At 39.4% G+C, this 26,165-nt stretch overlaps 1 protein-coding gene across 2 annotated transcripts in view; it reads left to right on the top strand.

Annotated features, from left to right (window-relative positions):
• The window catches only part of Aqr (aquarius intron-binding spliceosomal factor), an 80,804-nt gene that overhangs the window by 33,736 nt on the left and 20,903 nt on the right, over positions 1 to 26,165 (top strand). For both annotated transcript variants that reach the window (XM_052183181.1, XM_052183182.1), the window contains exons 16-28: positions 1,344 to 1,485; positions 5,248 to 5,426; positions 7,496 to 7,663; positions 8,728 to 8,897; positions 10,574 to 10,815; positions 14,046 to 14,192; positions 14,726 to 14,795; positions 15,739 to 15,849; positions 17,933 to 18,042; positions 19,223 to 19,358; positions 20,529 to 20,738; positions 22,967 to 23,104; positions 24,977 to 25,048. In XM_052183181.1, coding sequence (XP_052039141.1) covers positions 1,344 to 1,485; positions 5,248 to 5,426; positions 7,496 to 7,663; positions 8,728 to 8,897; positions 10,574 to 10,815; positions 14,046 to 14,192; positions 14,726 to 14,795; positions 15,739 to 15,849; positions 17,933 to 18,042; positions 19,223 to 19,358; positions 20,529 to 20,738; positions 22,967 to 23,104; positions 24,977 to 25,048 — 1,895 coding nt within the window. The remainder of the gene's footprint in view (positions 1 to 1,343; positions 1,486 to 5,247; positions 5,427 to 7,495; positions 7,664 to 8,727; positions 8,898 to 10,573; positions 10,816 to 14,045; positions 14,193 to 14,725; positions 14,796 to 15,738; positions 15,850 to 17,932; positions 18,043 to 19,222; positions 19,359 to 20,528; positions 20,739 to 22,966; positions 23,105 to 24,976; positions 25,049 to 26,165) is intronic.

The raw sequence follows: 26,165 nt of genomic DNA, 5'->3' as shown, positions 1-26,165 counted from the left end.
CTTAGAGATACCTCTCAAGTGTCTGTACTAGCTATTGAGCCTGTACCTTTGATTGAAAACTTCCTGTTTTTAAAGATGAGAACTTGATTCAAATGTACCAGTAGTATAGTACTAATGATGTCTTTAAAGGAGTCACAATTATTTTGATGGTTACCATTCTAAGAGTTTCCTAGAATTTCTCCTGAAATCTACCCGATTGGAGACCATTGTGTTAAACAACATAAGCCAGGCTCAAAAAGACAAGCATGGCTGGTTCTTTTCTGTATCCAGAACATGGAATTGAAATTATAAGTAGCTGTGTCTGTTCTGTGTGTGTGTGTGTGTGTGTGTGTGTGTGTGTGTGTGTGTGTGTAGGACAGGACAGTCAGAGATCAGGAGACAGGAGGAAGAGATTTTAAGGAAGGTAAGGAATAGGGTAGTGGAATCCCTGTAGTAAAGCAGAGGTTGGTCTAACTAGGGAAGGCGGAGAACTAGCTGACCTAGAAGGACCACTAGGGAGACAGAGGGAGGGCACCTAACGCGAACAAGGTGTGCACATGTACATGAAGATGCCTTGAGGAACCCATTCCTGTCTGTGTAGCCATTGTTAATTCAATGAGGATTACAAGGTGCTAACAGGTTTTTGTTTTGTTTTGTTTTTAATGAAAATGAGACACCTTTCCTTCAGCCTATGCCTGAGAGACAGTGACTCAGTGTAAGTCAGTGTCTACTAATAAAAACAATGTGAATATTTGGCACACCATTTCTTGTCTTTAAGTTCTCTTATTACTGCTGTGGCACTGTAGATAATGTATAAACATGTGATTTGTCAGGTAACTATTGTGGCTTTGGTAATGCTGTCGAGTACTTGGTCTCTAAGTTAATTGTAAGACTGCTCAGTCACAGAGATGAGAAGAGCTGGAGTAACATAAGACAGTAAGACCCTAAAACCTGGCAAATGGCATGTCTGAAGTTCTCTTTAGGCAATGTAGCATCATTATATTTACTTTTGTATGGTATGTTTTGCTGCAGGGTGAGTTTATACTAATCAGAATTTGGATGGCTTGAATTGGGTACAAGTTGAAGGAGTTTTAAAGCTACTAATATCTGTACTAGTGTTAAATATCTTCAGAAACATTTAAAAACTATGCTGGCCTGTGAAATGCTGCTGTTTGATTACTTGTGTATCTTTACATCAGTTCTCACAAGATAGCCTGTATAGTCTGTGCAAATGAAAATGTGGAGATGTATCTGCTCCACAGACATCAGTATCTGCCTCTCCAGCTGCTGGTGTGTTTTTTGTATATAGACCAGATGGTTGATTAAAAGAATAATGCAGTCATCGATGCTGTTTTCCTTTTCAGGCTGTCTTGCTCTCCCCAAGTTGAATTTGCAGTTTTTAACTCTACATGACTATCTCCTGAGGAACTTTAATCTCTTCCGCTTAGAATCGACTTATGAAATTAGACAAGACATCGAGGACAGTGTCAGCAGAATGAAGCCATGGTGAGTGAAGTGACGCCACCTGTAGTGAAGTGTGTGTGTGTGTATCTGATATACCAGGGCAGGGAAATCAGTGTGTTTAGCAATGTGAAGATATCTGCCAAAGAAACCCACTATTATAGAATTTTTATAACGTGAATTCACTTCAGAAGTGCTAAAGTATAAGATGTATTTGAGTACCGTGAAGGTGTGGCAGGGGACCTGGGTAGAAGGGAGAAGAGGTCATGTTAGTCAGGGAAGGGGAGAAATCAGTAGACATTAATAACAGAATAAAGAGGTCCCAGCAGTCCTGGACTAGGCAAGTTAGACTCCGTTGGTCTTGGGTGAAGTTCATCAGCTAGGAGTGCTGCCCCTCACTTGTTCCTGTCACTGTAGCTGGAAGTGTGACCCAGAGGGCAGAGCATGGTGCAGGACAGTCTGAGCAGCACGTTGGAAGGAGTCACTTATAGATCTACTTACCTGAGAATTTTTCACTTTAAACTTGACTCTTCACCTCCTGGCTTTATCTGGAGAGTTTCTTTAAGAAAATCCTTTTGTTCTAAATGTGGTTGTATTATGAGATTTGTGATGGTTAATTTTAGAATTTTACCCATGAGTGACTTTGGGTAAATTCTTTTTATTCACTGTTTCTAAGTAGATGGTTACAAACATTACAATTGATTGCAAATGAGTAAACGTTATTTGTGAAGTGAATGGTTACCTTCCAGGCATAGCAGATATACACATGTTGTGATACTGGCTTTGTGTGGAAAGCCTGAGAGTCTGGAGTCTGAACCTCCGTAGGGGGCCTCCAGCCTTCTCTTCCCTAGCCACAGAGAGTGACCTCAGGCTCTGTGCTTAGGGTCTATTTTTCACTTCCATATTTTATTTTATATTCAGTTCTATTTCTTTAATTATTATGTGAGAAGTTATTCTGGATGAGATTATAAAGCCCAACACAAAGTATTTTTGACTTAATAATCAGTTGAGTCAGTAAGTAGGCTAGGATTGTGAAATTTGTATACCCACTGGCTGCTCCTTCCTGCCCACAGCTTGGCTGAAATCATTGCCCATTGTTCGGACCCTGTGGGAGCACTTGATCCAGAAACTCCTTTACAATTTATGGTTACCTTGCACTTATGTGTCTAGATTTAGAGCCTAATTTTGGCCATTTTGCAAAATAGGGATTTATTAACTAGCACATAAGTAAATAGAATTCACTTGTACATTTAATTTAAATGTCAAGCACACATACAAAGAAAAAACAAACAATTACTCATGGTTTTTATTCTCTATTAATAGAGGATTTTTTTTTAATTACTCTTTTTTTCTGGAAGATGAAAGAAAATGTTAACTTTTGGAGTTAATTTGTTTATATTTAAAATAATAAATCCTTCTAAAGTTTTCACACTAATGTCCAGGAAGGGACTTCTGCAGGTGCAGGTCCATACCACAAGGGCAAAAAAGAAGTCCAAGTACTCTTTCATGTTACATGTTTCGGGTCCTGTTTCCCATGGCTAAAGCCACTGGGACAGCAATAAAAAGTGATGTGCTCCATGTGGCAGAAACCTGTCCTTTCAACGCTTCATGTTTCAGTTCTGTGAGAAAGCAGAGCCAGAGGGACCAGGTTAGAGGCTGCCTGGGGTAGTGGGAGATTGGCTGCTGTGAGGAATACTTCTTCAGGGACAATGCAGATGTTCTAAAGATGGACTGTGATGGTTCATACACATCGTGTGCACTTACTAAAACTCCTGAATTGTACATTTGCAGTGGCTTAGTTCCACGGGACAGTCTGAGCTGTCCTAGAGTGAGGTGGTGAGAGTGGAGGGAGTGGCAGGACTCCTTTATGAGGGTTCTGCAGACTGTCACGCCACCCAGAAGCTGTCCCAGTGCTAGCCAAGCCCTGCAGTGTAGGACTTTTATTCTTAGTTTTGCCTTGATGTTATAAAATTGTACAGTTTTAGTTATTGCACAGAATCTTTATATTAGAGGTAATTTAAATTTGGAATGTTGTTTTTGGAATTAACTTTTAAGTTTCAAAGTGCTGCCTTAGTTTATGTTCCAAATAAACCATTCAGTGTAAAAATTGCAGTTTCTAATGCAAATTGAAGAACATAAATAAGAATGACTATTTGGATGTTGCTGCTACTTGTTAATTTCCCCTCTGATCTTTTTTAAGTGATAAGATATTTTAAGGGATTTAAGGTAATATAGTTCAATGAGAATTCTTGCATGTTTTTAAGTTTTTAAAATAATAGCTTCTTCTAGAAATGTATTTTAAGTGTAACCTAGAACATAAAGAACAAACGATGAAAATGTTAATAGTTGAAATTATTTAAGAGAGGAAAAGGATAAAATAAACTAAGTAACTGTCGTTTAAAATGAAGGAGATGTCATCCAAACAGATCCTTCTCTTCTTTGTGAGAAGCTAAGAGGAGTTCTCCAAGGAGTGGAGAGTCCTGTCAGTAATGGAAGAGAGTAGCTGAAGCCGTTTCAATTGGAGACAGTGAAACTAGAGACATTGTATTTCCTGATTTCAAATTATCTTACAAAGCTACTCTGATCAGAACAGTGCTCGGTACACATAAAAACAGGGACACACAGCAGTGGTGGCATGTGCCTTAAATACCAACCCTCTGGAGGCAGAGGCAGGTGGATCTCTGATTCAGGAGAGTGAGTGAGTTCTAGGACAGCCAGGGCTACATAAAGAAACCCTGTCTTGAAAAATCAAAAAGAGAAAAAGGAAAGAACCCCCCCCCCCCCGGATATATACAAATAGGCAGCAGTAGAAAGGCCAGGAATAAAGCTATATGTATGGAACATTTGTGCTCAGAATCCATAGTGAAGCAAGAAGAGGAAAGCTAGATCTGCATGTAGAATCACTGCCTTATGGTAAAACATGAATTCAAGTAGATAAAACTAAAGTCTTGAGACATGAAAGTTTTGGAAGAAAGCAGAGGAAAAGTTATGATATTGCTCTTAGCACTTTTTTGTTTTGCTTTTGTTTTTTGTCTTTGATCTTGACACCAAAATAGAGGAAGCAAAGAGAAAAATAAAGTAATAGTGAGTAGAAGTATTCAAAAGTAGAGAGCCCCTGTACAGCTGCACCCTGCAAGGAAGCACATGAGACGTGTATCTAATTAAAGTTAAGGCCGGGGGTATAAGGGCATAGACAACTCAACACAAAAAAATAATTTAAAAAAATATCTAGCTTCCTAAATGGACATGCTTGCAATGAAGATGGAAAGGCAGCCAGCAGCTATAAACAAGTGGTGCTCAGGTCTGAAATCATCTGGGAAATGTAGATCCAGCCACTAGATAGTCAACCATCTTGTTAAGAAGGAAGATAAGTATTGGCGAGGTTTAAGAAAATGAAAACCCTATGCATTTTTATCGGATATATGTTTGTACAGCCATTATAGAAGACAGTGTAAACATTCCCCAAATTAAAAGGAATCATGAGCAGTAATCCTACTTGTGGCTATATATTAATAGGAACTAAAATCACTGTCTTAAAAGAGATACCTGTAGTTCATACTCAAAGCAGCACTCTTGTCAGCAGCCATGACAGAGAAACAACCTGTGACTATGTAGAGATGAACAAGTAGAAACAGTGTGTGGCCACGTGTACAGTGTAGCATAGTGTTCAGCCTTGAAGAAGAACGGGCCCTTACCATGGATAGCCTGTGCTAGCCGGACTAACTGAGCTGAGCATGCACTCTCATGCTGTGCTTCTGTAAAGCTGTAGGTCTTGTTTGTGTAATCACGCACTGCTTTGTGTTTCAGGCAGTCTGAGTATGGTGGCGTAGTGTTCGGTGGTTGGGCACGCATGGCTCAGCCCATTGTGGCTTTCACTGTCGTCGAGGTTGCCAAACCCAACATTGGTGAAAACTGGCCAACCCGCGTCCGTGCAGATGTCACCATCAATCTGAATGTCAGAGACCACATCAAGGATGAGTGGGAAGGTAACTTGGAGGTTCAAAAGCGATGCTGCCTTTGGTCTCTGTGATTTACAGCTTTCACTTAGAGCATCGGTCAAGTACTTTTACTAAATATTGTCCTTCTTCAGTTTTATTCTTAAAATTTAATTTAAAGCATTGTAGTTGTCTTTGTAATTCGTAGTAAAAATACTAAGAATCATACAAGAGTATTTTAAGTATCTCAGTACTTTAATGAAAAAAATCATAACTATCAGTATTCTAATGATTGCCGTTTACAAAGCAAACTAAAAAGAAATTGTTCAATTCGTAGAGTGTTTGCTAGATTTGTAGAGCAACATAAAAGCATCAGTGCAGCCTAAAGGAGAATCATATATAACTTCTACACAGTTGCAGCATAAGCAGAGATAGTAATACTCTGAAAAGATGAGAGCAGCCAGAGTAGAAAAGAGATGTGTGCGCCTCATGGAGGAGGCATGGAGAATCTGGTGAGGAGACCCAGGGTGAAGCAGCTCCGAAGGAAACTATTTGTTTTACCACAGAAGGAAGGCGGATGGGATCACTGAACCTAGGTTTACTTGATGTTATGTGACAATTGACAAGAAAGTAAACCAGTTGTTTTCCTTATTTTTTTTCTTAAGGTTTTAGTAATTAGAGTTGTGTATCATAATTAGCTTTTTGAGAAGCTATGTTCTAAAATACTAAGTGAAAAAGAGTTAAAACTTGGCTAACATCTGTGTAAGAACTGGCTCTGAACCAACGGGCAGTGACTTCTTTTGCATTATCTCTCTCTCTCTCTTTCTCTCTCTCTCTCTCTCTCACACACACACACACACACACACACCGTTCCCAGCTGTCTAAGAGACGGTTCCCCTTGCCACCCTGCGGTGAGAGATAGCAGCCAGGAGGTTTAATCTCTTGCTACCTTCTTCAAATGCCAGAAGGAAAGGGATCAGTTTTCAGAAATTAGAGCTCCCCACATAGCAGTAACCATGAGGAGCATATGTTAGACTTAAAAGGAATTGTAAAGGAACCCAGCAATGCAGTTCGCCAAGTGTTTGACAAATGACTGCTTTGGGTGGTATCATTTGTGACAGATTGCTTTGAGTCCTGTATCTTTCTATGAGCTCCAGTCTGTTGCATTATATGTTTAGAACATTATGCACCATTGTGATTGCTGAGCCTTGAGAAGTCATTAATTGCTAGGGAGAGTGTTATATTTATTACCCCTGGCAACTTACACACACACACACACACACTACAAAGAACCATGGTGTCTCCAGTCCTATTAGCCATATACTGACATTGGTGTCTTAATCTATGTGTGTTCTTTTTCCAAGATTTTAAGCAGACAGAGACTATATAAATTTTCATTTCTGTCACATAATGGTAAATATAATAGCTTGGGAAGAAACAAGATGAGGCAATGTGACTGTCCATGTGGTGTCATTAACACTTTAGTGCCCCTGTTCTTTCTGTGTCAGTGTTATTGATGAAGCCAGAAAGCCAAAGAAGCTTTGGGTTTTGACACCAATCTCTTGCCTCTTGACATTCGCTTAGAGAGATTTCTGTCTGCTGACTGAAACTGTACGTTGAGCCATAGCCTGTGGGTAAACCTCTGCCTAACACTCCTGGGCTTTGATGAGTTATTCTTGGGCTAACCTGTTTTAGGACAGCGCACTCAGGCTGTTTGGGATGACACTGATGGATAACCAAAGTGATGGTAGAAACTTGATGACTATGAGTTATATGCCAGCCATATTTTCAGTTACTTAATAAGAATTAAAAATAAGAATGGTGATGAACGTCCAATTTTGGATCCGTAACATGACTTGGAAGTCTTACTCAGTAATTAATTTATGACACAGAAGTTTCTAATTTTAATGTAAGAAGATCTTCCTTTTAATTACTGCTATGAAATATTGAATATTAAAACTCTAGGAAACAAAATTATGTTCTAATACAAAATATATTATTGGTCATCCCTTTTATTGTTAATGTTTTTATTAAATCTCTCCTTTAAAAAGGTTAAGAATTGGCCAATGAAAGACCATAAACAATGTAATTCTAATAAAAATGTCTTTATGTTTTACTAGGTCTTCGCAAGCACGATGTATGCTTTCTAATTACTGTGCGTCCTACAAAGCCTTACGGCACTAAGTTTGACAGGAGGAGACCTTTTATTGAGCAAGTTGGTCTGGTGTACGTCAGAGGCTGTGAAATCCAGGGCATGCTGGATGACAAAGGGCGAGTCATCGAAGATGGTACGGTGATGTCTGTGTGAGAGAATGACACATTTCTGTGCTGCCTTACTTGGCAAAACTTTCAATTTTATGTAGTAAACACAAAAGTCTGTGTGTAAGGTACTTAACTTTACAACTGTAGAATACTAGTATCTGTGGTGATGGGGCACTTGCTAACGTGTGCTGTGTACCTACACAGTAGGCTTAATCTGAGCACTGCAAAAGAAGAAAGGCAAAAAACCAAAAAAAAAAAAAACCAAAAAAAACTTTAAATATATATTGTTGATCCGTCTTGACTCTTAGAGAGCACACACTCTTAAGTTAGAGCTCTGGATGGTTCTTTCATGCTTCTTTCATAGCTTGGTGGCTGAATTTCCCTTAAAACTTGAACTCATTTCACCTGTAATTTTGAGCTCAGGCTATTGTTAGACTGCTGATGCTTAAGCTATTCAGTTACAGAGTTTAAGGGAACAGAGGGAATGCAGGCTGGGTGGGATAAACATTGCCCCAAAATGAGACCAAAGCTAGACTCCAGCAAAGGAAGGAAGCTGAGGCCATGGAGATTTCCGGGGTTCACATTTCTCTATGTGAAATTCCTTTCCAACTGGTGTTGTTAGGTAGACCCTGGAAATTTGAGAAAAGTAATTAACCCACAGTCAAATTAAGAAATAGAAAGGCTAATTCTTAATTCCTAAAATAAGACACATATCTGTAGGCACGTGACTTCATGTGTGTTTATTCTAAAAGCCACCTGATCTGTGCCACATGTGAGTCACTGATGGACCTGTGAGCAAAGGCTCTGACCGCTGAGCACTCCTGCTTAGTGAGGAGTCTGCACATGGCTACAGTCTGTGGTATTCTATCCGCATAGGACAGAGTTGTAAGAAATGATAAGAATTTAGGAAGACAGGAATATACTTTTTGAATCTGAAATGTCTAAGCACAGGACAGTTCAGTCACAAGGGGGACTGGAGGTGAGTCTAGTGGCTTACCATTTCTGTGAAAGAAAGACTTTTAACTTATTTTCATAGTTAGTTAAAAAAAAATACATATTTCTTTTAAAAAATTCTTCAAAAAAAATCTAGGACCAGAACCCAGACCCAATCTTAGAGGAGAGTCAAGGACATTTCGAGTATTTTTGGATCCGAACCAGTATCAACAGGATATGACCAATACGATACAAAATGGAGCCGAAGATGTGTATGACACTTTCAATGTCATAATGCGGAGGAAGCCGAAGGAGAATAACTTCAAGGTACTGTTCAGGTCTCTAGCTGGGCCCCTTAGCCCCTCGTCATGAGATCCAGAAGAGGGCCCCGCATGCTGGGTAAGGGGTTTAAGCAAGTATTAACTTCAGTCTTAAATTCGTAGCAAGTTGATTAAATATGGCATTTAAGGAAATCCATCTGCTAAATCTGTTCTGGCTTCTGAAGAAATTGGAAATGTATAGATGAATTCAGCATCTCCTCTGAAGGTCAGCTCCTTTTTACGTGAGGTACCATTTCTGCCCAGAACAAGCTGAGGAAGAACACAGCTCGTTCATTTACTGGATCTTCCTTTTAAGTCAAATGTAGGTGTACTCCAGATGTCTTCGGGTGACAGAGGGGACATCACACTGAAAGATTCTCTGTGCAGTGTATAGACACACTTCTCTCAGGGACACTGGGCCTGCCTTACTCATAATTTACTTTCAGAGTTCAGAAGGAGTAGTAAAGGAAGATCTGAAAATGCCAGTCCTGTGGTCACATGTGCGGCTTGTAGGGCCTGTGAGCAGCACTGTTGTTTGAAGTTGTCCTGAACTGGAAACAATTGGCAGGGTGCCTTTCTTTCCTCTTTGCTCCATGCCACATCACTTATACTGTCTTCTCACTCCCTTGCATTTCCATGCTGTTGCTGTGTATGAGAAAACAGAAGCTCTCAGTCGCAGGAGTTTATTCTCCATCTCTTGTTTTACTGATAGACAAGTGCAATGGAGGAGTCCCTGACTTCTTTGAAGCTTTTCCTATTATCAAGTCTGTCCTCCACCATCTCACACCTCCTGTGCTGAAGTCTGGGGAATTCTGTAAGATTTTTTGCTAATTGTCACATCCTGGTGCTTGTCATGGTCTGTGCCTTCCTTCCTCTCCTAGCTTTAAGATCTCCTTAGATCCAGAGCTCTCCTCTTCCTCACCGGTGTTATGTGAAAGTGCTCATCTGTCTGTCCATCACTCACCTAGCCCTTACTTAAGCGGTGCTAGGATCCCGAGTTTTAAAAACATTCATTAGGCCCTGCCTCCTAATTTACATATAGGTATTTGTTTTATTAGGATGGTTTTTAAATATTCTAAAAAATGTTCTCAGCTCTGTTAATTCCTTTTGACAGAAATGTGCTAACTGCAGTAGTATCCTTTTATTGTAGTACAAGTTCTTACTTCTTCATGTTTGACACTCTTATCAATGTGTTTGCGTTTTTATTTCTTTCTACCCATGCTTGCTTTAGTGTTTATAAATGATACTGCATTTCACTGAACAGTTATGCACTATGGGGAGGAAAAAACTCGAGTTTATAAGGAAGCATTTGTTTTTGGGGGCCTGCTTTATAATTTCTTTTATTTATTTATTTATTTTTTTGTATTGGGTTGACATGAATCTTATTTTCATCCTGCTCAATAGGAGTCAAGTGGCAAGCTTATTTATGTCATTCTATCTAAACGAATTCTTAGTGGATAAACTGTTCCTACTAACTTAGTTCTTTTGTTTGACTCAGTATATGGTATCAACTGAAAATATAGCTGTTGCTTCAGTCTTGCCAAGCACCTGTCAGCAGAAAATAGCTTCTCGCCTTGAAACACATGGACATTCTGCATCGGTGCCGTCAGCTCTGCATTCCGGTGAAGTGTAAATGTTTGAGATGTCTACTGACGCGATACTTTTCTGTCCCTTTACTGCCAGGCTGTGTTGGAGACTATTCGGAATCTGATGAATACCGACTGCGTGGTACCAGACTGGCTGCATGACATCATTTTAGGCTATGGGGACCCAAGTAGTGCCCATTATTCAAAAATGCCCAATCAGATTGCCACGCTGGATTTCAATGACACTTTTCTCTCCATTGAACATTTAAAGGCCAGCTTTCCTGGTCATAATGTCAAAGTGACTGTGAATGACCCAGCTCTCCAAATACCCCCTTTCAGGTAAACTCGGAATGGTCTTCTCTTGGCAGCCAGTCTGTAGTCTGTCTGTATTAACATCAGCACTGGTGACTAAGTGAGTTTTAAGCATTGTGTCTGGATTTCATTTTGGCAGTCCTTAGCTTTGCTGTAATAATCACTGGGATAAGACTATTATATTTGAATCTATTCCTGACTCCTAGTACAGAAGCTATTTTTAAGACTACATTAAAAGTAGCTTCATGTCTCAAAAGAGATCAGTAAGTGTCTGTGATTTGGAAAGAACTATATAAATATAGTAGCTGACTAAGGAAATATGCCTGTGCATCGCACACGTAGTCTACTGTGTTCCCTAACTGTGACTATACAGGCATGTGAGGTTAAACTTCATTTTGAATTTAAGAAGCTAAAAGTTTTCTTTCAATTCTGCATGCCTCATGCAGGTTTTAAATATAGATTGAGTATCCCTTATTTAAAATGTTTGCTACCAGAGATATTTTAAGTTTGGAGGTTTTTCAGATTTTGAAATATTTCCAGCGACATCACCAGTTGGATCTTCCTAATCTGAAAGTCCAAAAGCCAAAATGTTCCAAAATTCAAAATGTTTTCAGAATTGTTTAAGTATCACAAATGCTTAAGATTCTGGAGCATTTTCAATTTTATGTTTCAAATTGTGGATATTTAATATGTATTCAAAACAGTTATGTCAATATCAAGTGTCTTTAGCTCTTAAGTAGGAATAAGTTAGGTGCCTGGAGCCACCAGCTGCCTCCAGAGTTTGGTTATAAGCATCAGAAGTTATGCACCAAGATGCCCTTTGGTCTAGTTCAGATCCTACTTCTTTAGCTAGAAACCAGAGCCTGCAGCTCCCACAAACCTATTAAATATACACATAGTAACATATAGTAACTCAGCATGCTTCCAACATATCTGTCATAATATCCATACCTAGTCTCCTCCTTTCATCTCTAAATTCTGTTTATTACAAAAGTATTCTTGTCTCCTGGGTTTGATATATCTGTTTATTCTCATAACTCTTCTATAGCATAGACTCTGTTAAGAACAGTCTTTGTCCCTCCTGACTTCTGTTTCTCTAGGCCCTTAGATTTCTTTTGTTTGTTTTTGTTTTATTTATTTATGTATTTTACACTTCAGATTTATTCCCCCACCACTACCCTCCGACTATTCTACATCCCACACCTCCTTCCCATCCCCCTCTCTCCACGAGGCTTTCCCCACCCCTAAGCCCCCACCCAACCAGACCTCTAAACTCTCTTGGGTCTCCAGTTTCTTGAGGGCTAGGTGCATCTTCTCTGACTGAACCTAGACCCAGCAGTCCTCTGCAGTATATGTATTGGGGGCCTCATATCAGCTGGTGTATGTTGCCTGGTTGGTGGTCCAGTATTTGAGAGATCTTGGGGGTCCAGGTTAATAGGGACTTGTTGGTTCTCCTACAGGGACGCCTTCCTTCTCAGCTTCTTCCAGCTTTTCCCTAATTCAGCCACAGGGGTCAGCCACTTTTGTCCATTGGTTGGGTGCAAATACCTGCATCTGACTCTTTCAGCTGCTTGTTGGGTCTTCTGGAGTGTGGCCATGCTCGGTCCCTTTTTGTGAGCACTCCACAGCCTCACTAATAGTGTCAGGACTTGGGACCTCCCTTTGAGCTGGATCCCACTTTGGGGCTGTTGCTGGACCTTCTTAGGTATCTATGGTGGTATATTTCTTGAACTCTCAGATGCTTTTGCTAGATAGAGCTATTTACTCCCTAGCTTTGGAATTGAGTGCTTCTGCCTACGAATAAGGTGACTTCCTCGCCACTTTAAAAATTCTAGGCAGCTTTTGACTCTGTACTTTAAGAGTGGGAAAGAAGATTGGGAAAAGTACACAGAGAGAGTTAGCTTTTTTGGTTTAATTTTAGGAAAGTTATTGAAAACATTAGCTTCTAACCCCAGACTAAGAACCTCTTCCCTGAATTGCCACATGAGACTTCAGAGTGTCTGTCCCTCCATTCTCAGCTGTCCTCTGTGCTCTGGCTTGGCTGTTTGTATGTGGCCTCTGCTGTTCCTTATTTCTTTGGGGAAAGGCTTTTCTTTCTGGCTGTGTTCTTTGAAACTAGTCTCTTTAAGTCTTCTTAATAAATGAACATTAGGGCTGGTGAGATGGCTCAGTGGTTAAGAGCACCGACTGCTCTTCCGAAGCCTGAGTTCAAATCCCAGAAACCACGTGGTGGCTCACAACCATCTGTAATGAGATCTGACATCCTCTTCTGGAGTGTCTGAAGACAGCTACAATGCATTTGCATATAATAAATAAATAAATAAATAAATAAATCTTTAAAAAAAATAAATGAATATGAATGAAGCACATTTACAATGCATATGACAGATACTTAATGTTTCTTTGATTTGTCCATTAATTGGATGACTTTTTTTCCCCAGATGGAAGACCTAACACCCATTTTAGTAATTGTAAATGTACTTTTATTTCCGAGTTTATATAGAAGTAAATTATAAATCTTTCTTTGTTGTTGTTGTTGTTGTTTTGTTTTTTGTTTGTTTTTTCTCTGTATATCCCTAGCTGTCCTGGAACTCACTCTGTTAGACCAGGCTGGCGTCAAACTCAGAAATCTGCCTGCCTCTGCCTCCCAACTGCTGGGATTACAGGCGTGTGCCACCACCACCTGGCCACAAATCTTTCTTATGCATCTGTTTGTTCATACACAAGATAGTAGTTTTCTTTTTTTAATTGAAAGTTCAATGTTTTTCTTGCCATTTGTTCCGATCACATTCTCCCTTGCCTCATCTCCTCAGAATCTCCCTCCCTTCGATCTCTATGCCTCTGCTCGCTCCCTCCCTGCCTCCCTCCCTTGCAAAAACAAATAAGATAGGAAAAATGAAATACACACACATGATGCATGTGCATGTACATCCCATAAAAACACAAAATCAGAACCATATATAAAAGCAAAAGACCAATACGTTTTTATTTTTAAAAAGCCCAAATAAAGCGTTATGAAAAAGGAAATGCCCAGAATTATTGAATTTGTTTTGTGGAGGCCATTCCCTGCTGGGCACGGGGCCTACCCTATACCCAGTGGGACTCTGTTGGAGAAAACTAATGTTTCCTTTTGAAGTGGTTGACAATCGGAGATAGCTTGTAGGTTAGGGATATCTTCTCCCCTACTCCGCTCCAGGACCCCATCTGGCCTGGTCCGTTTCTTATTTTAAAAATGAATGTGGGTTTTGCTTTTGTAGAATAACTTTCCCAGTAAGAAGTGGAAAGGGGAAGAAAAGAAAAGATGCAGATGGGGAAGAAGACGACACAGAAGAAGCAAAGACCTTAATTGTGGAACCTCATGTTATTCCTAATAGAGGTCCTTATCCTTACAACCAACCCAAACGGTAATTTGACTGCCTACCTTAGCTACAAACTTGGTTTTAAATTCTCTTAATCTTTTTAAGCCTTGGGATAGTTTTGTTTCAAACCTTAGGTCTTTTTCCCTTTCGTTTATCAATTGTCTGAATTGCTGGGAAACTTTAGGTCACTCTATAGTTGCATTTCAAAAGGAAATGTTCCTGGCACTAAAAAGTCAACATTACACAACTACATCCACATAAGCATGTGGATAACTGTGTAACTCCTGGGTAACTGTGGCCTTTGCGAGTGTGTGCTGGGACTACAGGGGCAGTGCATTTGGGACTATAACTTCTGCTGTCCAAATAGGCCTAAAATAGGCTAAGTGTTTTGGGAACACTAGTCTCTCATAAGACTCATTCTGTGTTTGAGGCATGGATGGGTGCAACAGGATTGACGTAGAAGAGGGCTAGGGAATGAGTACATGTGGATGTTTGAGCTAGTTATGGTGATGTGAGCCTGCACTTGACTCCATTTTGCTGCATTTCTAACCATCTTGTGTTTCACCCTCTATTTGCAGTAATACAATCCAGTTCACTCACACACAGATTGAGGCCATCCGGGCCGGAATGCAGCCTGGACTCACTATGGTAAGCAAAACGGCTGACTTTGTGGACGTTTGCATGATTGCAGCATCGTATGCATGAGGAGATAGTGCTGCTCATCTCAGTGTTCAGACACTTGGTAGACTGTGGCCATTGGCTCTGTCGCCTATCCTCCCCCCCCCTTTGCTGTAGCTACAGAAGTATTGGTAGCAGTGTCTGGCCAGCAGAGTCTCTGATGTTTACTCTCTGGCCCTTTACAGAGAAAGTTCTGCCTTGAGTGTGTTTAATTTCCAAGTACATGGAAATGTTTCTCTCACTTTCAGTTGTTGTCTTGAGTCCAAATCTATTAGAATCCAAGAGTCCACTGAAGAGTATACATGAGTACATGCACACTGAGACGTGCACATGTGATACACATGCATAAACACTGGAGTGTATATATCCAAGTACACATTTATGTAATCTTTCTTTTTCATCATTTCAATTTTGCTCGTTTGTTTTTTTTTGTTTGTTTGTTTTTTAAGTGAGTTTATTCTGAACAGGATTTCTGAGAATTGCATTTCAGCCATTAATCAAACCCTTTTTTTTTCTATGTACATTTTCTCTTCTGGGTCAATGACATGACTTTTTGGTGTTCTTCCATAGACGTATGAGTTCCTGAGATTGGGCTATCTGTCCTGTTCATTATGTTACTGAGTCTACCCACTGAAGCTTTTTACTTACTTACTTTGTGTGTGTGTGTGTGTGTGTGTGTGTGGTTTTTTGAGACAGGGTTTCTCTATGTACTCCTGGCTGTCCTGGAACTCACTCTGTAGACCAGGCTGGCCTTGAACTCAGAAATCCACCTGCCTCTGCCTCCCAAGTGCTAGGATTAAAGGTGTGTGCCACCACAGCCCAGCTTTTACTTACTTAGTTTTTCTAAGTTTTTTATTTCTATTTTCTAACAGCATAGTAACTTAGTTCTTGTTATGTGTTTGTCATGTTATAGGTTGTGGGCCCACCTGGTACAGGAAAAACAGATGTTGCAGTCCAGATCATTTCCAACATTTACCACAATTTTCCAGAACAAAGGACTTTAATTGTTACTCATTCCAATCAGGTAATTGACTCTGTGTCTGTGTCCCTGTCTATCTGTATGTATGTATATGTCTGCATGCACATGCCCATACTCAGAACTTTTTATTTTGAGATTAAAGGTATTAACCCTTATAAGTAGTTGTTTCTTTATTTAGTAGACTGGGGATTCCTTAGGTACAGAGATCTAATGTATATTCGTACCTGATTGAGCTTAAATACCTGTAAGGCTACATGTAAATCTATTATATTAAGGATTATTGTGTGCTGTGTTAGTCCTTCTGAGGGAGGCAGAAACAGTAAAGTTTGCTTTCTTAGCTCTGTAATAAAGTGTGACCAACACCTCTCAGAGCATCCTAACCCATGATAAAATTGCCTTCCTGTAAACCTGGATAAAACTTATTCTCAGGATCCACTAGTGACTGCTGTTGATGTATCTTTAGAAATACTGGTTTGCAATAGTTTTTGGATTGTAAGTCATTCTATTACTTGTATTCTTTAATTTGCAGTTTTATTTATTGTTTGTAATACTATATTTTATTCATCTGGAATGCTTTAACAGTGGTTTTAGAATTTATAAGTAGGGGTAGCTTGTACAACATGACAAGTTTTTATTGACCTATTGACTTGGGAAGAAAGTTAATTTGTTCTTCCCCCGAAACCAAGTGCTAGGACTTTTTTTTTCTTGTTTCTATATAATAAGGTTTATTGCACAATCAAAGCTGTTAGTTAGCAGTTAGCTCTTAAGATCCACAAACTGTAAGTCATGCATTATCTCATAGAATCTGACTGAGTTTTGTCTCATGCCTTGGTAGAACCTGCTACAGTACATACTGCTTAGGCTGGGTTTGGGTAGCAGTCCTAGAGAAGCTCTGTCACTGAAATAGCCATAAAGGGCACGTTGCTGAAGCCCATGCTGTCTCTGACATTCAGATGACCTCCAGACCTCCAGAGTCTGTCAGTGTGGTGACGGGGTGGAGTGGCAGTCACATAGCCCATTCATTTGACTTGTTAGCTGCGTTGTTTCCCTATCATCACTTACTGTCCTGTCCGCGTACGGCCAGCAACCTCCCATCTCAAAAGAAAATCTTGATGTTTTTCTGATTATAAAATATATAAATTTTCTGCCTCAATTTTTAGTCCAGATAGTAAATAATACTGTGTTGATGGGTCCTGAGTGTTGAATAGTGTGAAAAGCTAAATAATGAGAAATTTAAATTTAAAAAAAAAATAGTAATGCCTTCCATTTCCTAAATCTGCTAGAATGTTGGCAGCAAAGGATACAGGGTACACTATGGAGCCTGAAGTGTACGTCAGCTTAGGGCAGGGTTGGACTGTGACCAGTGCGAATGGATGCTAACCAGGAAATATTGTAAATGATGCCTTTATTTAGTGTATCTTCCGAAGTTAGGAGACTTTTACCTTTTTTCAAAATGTTTGCCTTTCTACAAAACTTTCTCCTAACCACAGAGGTTAAAGAATAAATATTAGAATTTGAGAGAACCTTTAAAATGAACATTTCAGAGGGAGAGAGAGGTGAGTCCCAAATGGTTTTTGTCAGAGCAGGCCGTAGCAGCAGGTGCTGTCTGTTCACTGTACAGAGGGAAGCGGGCTTTGGGCCTGAGAGTTGAGGACGCACTTTCTCTTTCTCTGGCCCTCACCGGGAATCTACACTCACGTTCTGTGCCTGCTGTCTCACTGCTGTTTGCAGTTGCTGGATTATTTCCCATTCTCTCCAGCCCTTGGATCACTGCTGGGTGAAGTGAAACTCAGCACAGTTTATTATTTTAGGAATCATCACCACTTGGAGAAGCTAGCCCTGGACCCAATGCCTTGCAGTCTATAAATTAGACATAGAGGTTCAAGATAGAGGTGGTTTTATAGTTTCCAGTTAGTCATGGGCAAGTATACATAATGCAAATCCATGCACTCAATATTAAATATAATCTTGTTAAAGCTTCTAAATTGGCCTAATATTAAACCTACTTTTTTCTGACTCTTATATACCTGCACATTGCTCTATACAGCTAGGAACTAGTCTTTGTTCTATTTCAATGAATTGAATACGTCTTTTAAACTCACTGCCTTCCATTTGCCTTACTGACCAGGCTCTGAACCAGTTGTTTGAGAAAATCATGGCTTTAGACATTGATGAGCGCCATCTCCTGCGTCTGGGTCATGGAGAAGAAGAGCTAGAGACAGAGAAAGACTTCAGCAGGTAAGAACGGCGGTTGATGAGGACGCATGCACAGGAGAAGTTTTAACCTTTCACCCCTTATTAAGAAAATGCCGAGGGAAGAGGCACATATAATCAAACTTACCTCCAACAGTTCCGCTGTCACCTGCCCAGTCTGCTTGTTGAACTGAAGGAGCAGGCATGGTGCACTTTAGCTCCAGCTTGTGATTTAATGTCATTCTGTAAGTGGAACAAAATTGAACAAATCCAAGTTTTCCTACCATTAATAGTTTGTTTCTTCAAAATTATAATATCATTTCATTTACATAGCAGTTCAGATAATAAGTACAATTAATAGGTGAACATACTTAACATATCATTTATTTCATAAATAGGACCTTTGACCTAATGTGAAAACAGACATCAGAAGGCTGTTGCATTACTGTGCTTGGTCTATCCAGAGTTCACTTATTACAGAGCTTACCAAGTATATGAAAAGCTAGCCCGTTACACGGAGAGCAGCACAGTGTAAGGCGGTGAGGCTCTAGCTTCTTGTGTTGGACCACCTGGTGATAGTTGTGAACTCTTCACATCGGGCTTTCCTCTGTTAAGGCCATTGATGAGAATGGAGCAGGAGCAGTGGAGATGGGGGACCGGTGGCTCCCCCCTCACACACAAACTTCTCACTCACTCACTCACTCACTCAGCAGGATTTGTGATCCTGCAGCGTTTGAGTGCTAGACCACACACTAGAAACTGCAGATAACATAGAGTGCATTTTCAACTTTCGAAACATTGTGCTTTTATGATAGCTTAAGCAGGACAGTGCTGTACAGAGAGTATCCAGTCTGTCTGCTCTGTGCTCCTAGCCTATTGGTCTGCTCCAGAATACACTGTAACATATGGGAAGTTTTATATGTACAAAACCTGACAGCTTGCTTGATCGATTTTTCTCTCTACTCAGACTGCCAACATGTTTGCATATAAGTACTGGCCTTCAGTTATATTTTAAATAACTTTTTGTGCTGTGGCCCAAGATATACCACTTATAGTTTAATTTATTAACCACTCATAATTAAATATAAATTAAATTGGGCTTCCTTCCTTTTCATTTCTCTCTGATCACTTAGAGCTTCTATTATACACTCTTGAGTTCTGTCAATAGATGTTGTCAAAGCCTTTTCATTACAGATTTGCCTTCTTACCTGTCTGACAATTGTAGGTATGGAAGAGTCAATTATGTCCTGGCTCGAAGAATAGAACTTTTAGAAGAAGTCAAACGATTACAAAAGAGTCTAGGGGTTCCCGGAGATGCTTCATATACCTGTGAAACTGCAGGCTATTTCTTCTTATATCAGGTATGGCTGGAAGGCTTTAAAGTCAGATTCATAGTGCTTGTCTTAGAAGGAGAGTAGTTCACATTCTAGAGAAGGTTATTGTTGTTTTCATACTTACAAATATATGGCATTTCCAAAACCATTGTGATTGCCCTTTGTTTCTGTTATTGCTTTAACAGTTTTAGCCTTTCCTTGGGCACTTTGTATGTGCAGACAGCTTTGTGCACTTGGCTCTCCCTCCACACTGTGGACTCCGGCGATCGAGCTCAGGTCACAGGCTTGGTCACAAGCACCTTTTCCCTGAGCCATCTCCAGGCCCTGGGCTTTTGTCTTATGGGTCTGTTTCCTTTGTAAACAACTCTAAGTTAAAGCTGATATTGCTGCCTTTGAAGTCATTCTCTTTCTCTCCCTCCCTCTCCTTTCCCTCCCTCTCCCTCTCCCTGTCCCTCTCCCTCTCCCTCTCCCTCTCCCTCTCCGTCTCCCTCTCCCTCTCCCTCTCCCTCTCCCTCTCCCTCTCCCTCTCCCTCTCCCTCTCCCTCTTCCTCTCCCTCTCCCTCCCTCTACCTCTCCCTCTCCTTCTCTTTCTCTCTCTCTCTCTACCTCATTGTAGGAATGTAACTAAATACTCTACCTACCCAGTCATAACAGAGTACAAAGGCATTTTATTATGCCATTTATCAATAACAAGGGAAAACATACTGTTCTTTCTCATACCCAGAAATAAAGTATCTCTTAGAATTAATTGATTTCAATTTAAGACTGTGACTTTGTTAAGATTAATTTTCTGAGCATGAAAACTATTGAGAAACAGGAACCCACATAAATGAATAAATGGTAAGTCCTTTGTCTTGCTAATAATTTCTAGTGAATTAAGAGATAATCAAATAGTGCAGACTTCATGTAACTTGTTCTCATTGGAGTAATGCGGTTTGTATATTTTAGAAATGATCTAAAATTGAAAATTTTAATGAATTTGAGAGAATGGGCTTAATCTCATCAGTGGCTGCACAAGCCACTTGAGTGCATTCAGAATGAGATTTTATGGGTTTTGTGAAGCAAACAAGACATGCACTGTCTTGCAAAGTAGTGCGCTTTAGATTCAGACTGTTTAGTTCATTTTGTCTAGATTCCCTGTCACTTTATTTAAAGCATAATTTAGCCATCAAGGTACAAGTTGAGCTTTCCCTGCAGGTAATGTCCCGTTGGGAAGAATACATGAGCAGACTGAAGAACACAGGGAGCACCTGCCCAGACGCCGCCGAGGTCGCCACGCTCTTCCCCTTCCAGGAGTACTTTGCCAACGCGCCTCAGCCCATCTTCAAAGGCAGATCTTATGAAGAAGACATGGAAATCGCTGAAGGGTGCTTCAGGCATATTAAGAAAATCTTCACTCAGCTTGAGGTAAAGTTTTTCAACTTGTTTTCATCTTTCTTTAAAAGTTTCTGGTTTACCTTTTAATGAGGAAAATTAAATAGTAAGATTGCAAATCAAATTGTTAGGAAAAAATTTTGAAAATATTTACTGTCTGTATGTGTGAGAATGAGAGAGAGACAGAGACAGACAGACAGACTGACTGACTGCAGTGTTACTATGTCAGACCTAGCTGACATAGAACTTTCTACATAACCCTGGTTAGCTTAAACTCACAGAAGTCTTTAAGCTCACAGAAGTCTTCCCCCTTCTGCCGTCTAAGTGCTGGCATGCACTCTCTCACACAGCCAGATACAGTTTTTAGTTAAGAAATAAGCAAGAATTAAAATGAGTTATTTCCAATACTGCTATTTAAGAAAATAATATTTACATCAGGTATTGTTCTTCTTTTTTATATCAAATTCACTGTGTAGGTAGCATGACCCTAAGCCTCTGCTCTCTGCCTCTTGAGTCATGGAATGGCAGGTGTGTGCAGGTGTGCACCAGCACGCCTTGTTCACACAGCAATAAGGCTCTAAAGCCCAGGCTTCCTGCACCGTCAGCAAGCACTCTGCCAGCAGAAGTACCCCGCCGTCCTCCGTCAGGAAACTCAGTAGTAGCTCTTTGTATAGGAGTTTGAGATAGATAAGCTGTTTCTTAGTTGATCAGTAGACACAAGGTAAGGTTCCTGTATTAACCAGGATGCTTGGTCCTGATAGGAAAGTGAAGGAAGGATCATCAGTGAACAGATAGAGAAGGCTCTGCTGGAGATCCAGGGGGAGCCTCAGGACAAACATTGCTTGCAGTAGGCTTCTAGGTGGCCATCTTCAGGCTTGTCTCCTTAGTCAGAGGGTATAGAAGGTGTCACTCTAGGTACAGAGAACAGGGACTTCGTAGCTTTTCTATCTCCTACATATGCTTCCAACCCATCCCCTAGTATCTGTCTCATAGTTGGTAAATATTGATAACTTATGGATAGGTAGATGACTATATAGGATAGTGATGATTTTATACCTGAAAATTATAGTATCAAAATTATACTGGCCAATATATAGTAGCAGCTGCCCTTTTGGGGAGTATAAAGAGGCAGGTACATACTACCTAATTTGAATCAGTGATGCTTAAATTATTTGAGAAACACAACAAAATGTTAAGAAAAAATTGAAGTAGGTATATGGAATTTTCAAGTCTGGGGAAACCTGATATTGTTGTGCCTATCTATGCTCCACCATGGCTGAACTTGAGACTGGTCCTTGCAGATTTAAGGGTCCTCTATTTTCTGTCAGCTGACATTTAGCTCAATTAAGCATATCCTGAGAGATGTGGTGGAAGTTGAGAAGAGACAAGTTGGGCAAAGCAAAGTTCACTCTGCTCTGGTTTTCTCTCTTCTGTTCCTCCAGCTCCTATTAGACTGGCCCAGGTCCCTGGTGGAGTAACCCAAGTCCCTGGGCTCTGCCCACACCATGGTTCCTTCTGATCCTTCCTAGTAGGAGTGACAGTGACTTTTTTTTTCATTTTTTTTTTATTGAGTGTCTTCTTCATTTACATTGCCAATGGTAAAACGTTTCCCAATTTCCCCCCTCCCCAAAGCCCTCCTCCCCAACGATTCCCTACCCCTCCTCCCACCCCCTGCCTCCATGTATATGCCCCTTTACCCGACACAGTCCCACCTCCCCCACCAACTTGACAGTGACTTTCTTGCTGTTGCCAGTGTCTACATTGACTCATCCCCTGGCTGGCTTTTCAGTCCTTTGTCATTTGTACAACCAGTTGTTTACTATTTAATAGGAATGTATGAGTTTTTCTTTTCTTACAGGGAATTTGAATAATGTAGCTATATTACTGGTTGGTATTTTATTCAGTGCTCATTTTTTATAATAAAATTAGTTTATATACAAAATGTCCAGATTGTAGCTTGAATATCACCTGTTATCTGAACTCAGATGGCACCAATAACAAAAAGAATTATAAATCATTAGCCTTAGCTTAGTCTTTTCTTATGGTTCATTAGGCTTGGCTTATGTTTATATATTATATTAATGCATAATTACATAATAAATAATTATGTAATATATATGTATATGTGTGTATATATGTGTATATATGCACATATATACATACATACCTACATACAGGAATTGTCCAATAGGGTAGATAGTGCTTGTATACACATGAACTATTACTATATTAAAGTTGTCTCGCTGGGACTCACTCCATAGGAATTCAGAGCCTCAGAACTACTTCGTAGTGGACTGGACAGATCTAAATACCTCCTGGTGAAAGAAGCCAAAATCATTGCCATGACGTGTACTCATGCTGCCTTAAAACGGCATGACCTGGTCAAGTTGGGTTTCAAGGTAAAGATGTAAATCCTTAGTTATCTCCTCAATGGCTTTCTGTTTCTTTACTTTTTTCTTTTTTGTCATGATCTAGATTGGTTCACTTCTTATGAAAGGTCTCATGGATAATTAATTGCTTTAATGGTCTCCTTTAAAAGTAGATGGTAATGTAACATTTATATGATTAATGAGGTTAAATCTCATTTAATTTTTGAGTAATATGTCTATCAATTAACATCAATCACTTGATTGTCTTACCAGACCATCATTGTTAAGGTTTCATCTTTACTGAGTATCACTTGTTTAAACAGATTTAAAAGCTATGAAAGTAGAATTTCATAATCCTTTACACCCGAGACATTTATCTATGAACATTATTCACAAAGTAAACATATATCCAATTCCTGTTGTCTGTCTGTAGTAGAATGATTTTATTTATGCCATCAAGTGAGATATTAAAATAACTTAATGTCTGATAAATATGAGCAGGATTGATGTTTATTACTCAGTTAAAGTTGAACATAACAATTGAGTAATAGGTTTGAATTTTCAGTCTTTGTCACTATTAGCTAAAACTCTCACCTGAGTACAGCTCTGTAAGCCTGTACCTGTTGGTGTGTTGCTTGAGAGGGTGCGTTCAGGTTTGAACACAATGGCAGCAACTCATTTGTTAAGGAAAGTAGTTAACAGTTTTAAAGTACGTAAACTCACTGAAAGATGATACCCAGTAACTGCAAGATAGAGCTCTTGTTATCTTAGAGGGAAGATTCCTCAGTTGCAGGGCAGGGCAGATATAATCAATGAGTAATGTGGAGTGTGAACTTTCCCAAGTGTGAAAAATATGCATGGGAATTTTTTACCTGAATATTTTCTTCTTGGGACTAATATATATATATATGGGTATATAAAATTTGATATTATATGAATTTAAAAACAAGGGATATTAGTATAGTCAATACTAGAATTTGTAGATTTTTATGTGTATATCTTTGTATGAGGTCTAAAATATTGCTTATCAAAAGTTTGCTTATCATTTTCAATCCTTAAAGTGATAAGCTCTAAAGTTATTCCATGCAGGTAGGTTTTTTAAAAAATATTTTTAATTTTGATGTTTTTACTTTTTCTATGTTTGTTCATTGAGACAAGGTCTTGCTGTGTAACCATAGCTGGCTGGGGCCTGCTATGTACACACCAGGCTAATCTCAGCGTCATAGAGATCCACCTGTCTATGTCTCCAGAATACTGGAATTAAAGGTGTGTGTTGCAATGCCTGGCCAAACTTAAAGTTTTAAAGTCTTATAAATAGATGTACTTTACACAGACCATGACTTCTTTGAGTAGGTCATGTCTAAGGATTATTTTTTTCCGTAAAAGAATTTGAAGAATTGAAACAACTTGATAATCTTTTGACTGTCAGTGGCTTAGAGCAGGAAGGGAATGGTGGAGATTCCCAAACCATTAGTAATGGTGGTTCTAGACAGTGTACCCTAGAGAATAAACTCAGAGCCAGCTTGAAGGTATTATGACAGACTTCAGTAGTGTCTGAGATCCAGGTTTGAGGTGGAAGTGGATTATTGTGGTGAATAAGACTCCTAAGGGTAATGAGTACTAGCCACGTGTACAGTCAGTCTGACTAACCTGTAAAGAATGTGGAGAACTAAATTGGAAAGAACCAATGTGAATTGCAATGAGCTCCTCTCGCCATAGATGATGTTGGGACACCTGAGGTTAAGGACATCAACTGGAGACCAATCAGGATGCAAACTTATTTGCATAGTTTATATATGCTGTCTTAATACAAAATTACTAAGGCTTTTTGACCATTGTTTTGTTTACGGTGATAATTGCTTGGTTTTTTTAGCTACTCTTTGACAAGATTTTCTTTTTCAGTATGACAACATTTTAATGGAAGAGGCTGCTCAGATTTTGGAGATAGAAACCTTTATCCCTCTTCTTCTGCAGGTAAGAAATAAAGCTCAGAGAAATCATTAAGAATCCTGGCTACACTTAGGGTCCTGATTCCATGCTCTCCTGTTTGCTGTAATGTGTGTAGTCTGTAAACTCTTTCCCCGGATCTATCCATGGCTTTGGATTCCCTTTGGGCACACTACTTAAAAATTCATGGATTAAGCCAGGCAGAGTGGCTTTAATCCCAGAACTCAGAGGCAAAAGTGGGAGGAATTCTGTGAATTCAAGACCAGTCTGGTTTACAAAGCGAGTTCCAGGACAGTCAGAGCTACATAGTGAGACCATGTCTCAAAAAAATAAAAATAAAAAATGCCCATGGTTTATATCTACAACATAGCTTTTAAAAGATGACTTTTAAACAGGAAAATTATATTATTAGGTAATTTGGAGGGAGAATGAGTTCCTTTGTCTTTTCTTTTGTTAGAGTTGTTTCTACAGATGTTTCTGGTATTCCTTGGATACATTGCTTTTTGTAATTGTGTGACTAAATTTTAAAACCAAGTAGTATTATTTTAAGAATGCTTCTTGTTATATATTCTTTACTATTAAAGCATTATAAACAAAATATGGAATTACCAATATAAGACTAAAAACCACTTAATGTGCAGATAAATTTAGTTATTAAAATTGCTTTTATAGGCTGGAGATGGCCCAGTGGTTAAGAGCACTGACTGTCCTGAGTTCAAACCCCAGCAACCACATGGTGGCTCACAACCATCCGTAATGATATCTGATGCTCTCTTTTGGTGTGTCTGAAAACAGCTACAGTTTATTTACATATAATATTAAATAAATCTTGGGGCAGAACAAGCAGAGCCCGGAGTGAGCAGAGGTCCTGAGTTCAATTCTCAGCAACCACATGATGGCTTACAACCCTCTGTACAGCTACAGTGTACACATATACATAAAATAATAAATAAATCTTAAAAAATTGCTTTTATAAGCTATCATATACAAGTTAGTGTTTATTATATCCAATGTAAGATATAGTTCCTGGACACGGGGCTATGAAGACTAAGAAACTGAAGTTAGTAGTGTATGAAGCTATGAATGGTTTTTACTCTTAAACTCCTCCTCAGAACTTCTTGGCATACTTCTAATACCAGTGTTC

This window comes from Apodemus sylvaticus, chromosome 5 (genome assembly GCF_947179515.1).
Source record: "Apodemus sylvaticus chromosome 5, mApoSyl1.1, whole genome shotgun sequence".
Lineage (NCBI taxonomy): Eukaryota > Metazoa > Chordata > Mammalia > Rodentia > Muridae > Apodemus > Apodemus sylvaticus.
This window is presented reverse-complemented; position numbering and strand designations above follow the sequence as displayed.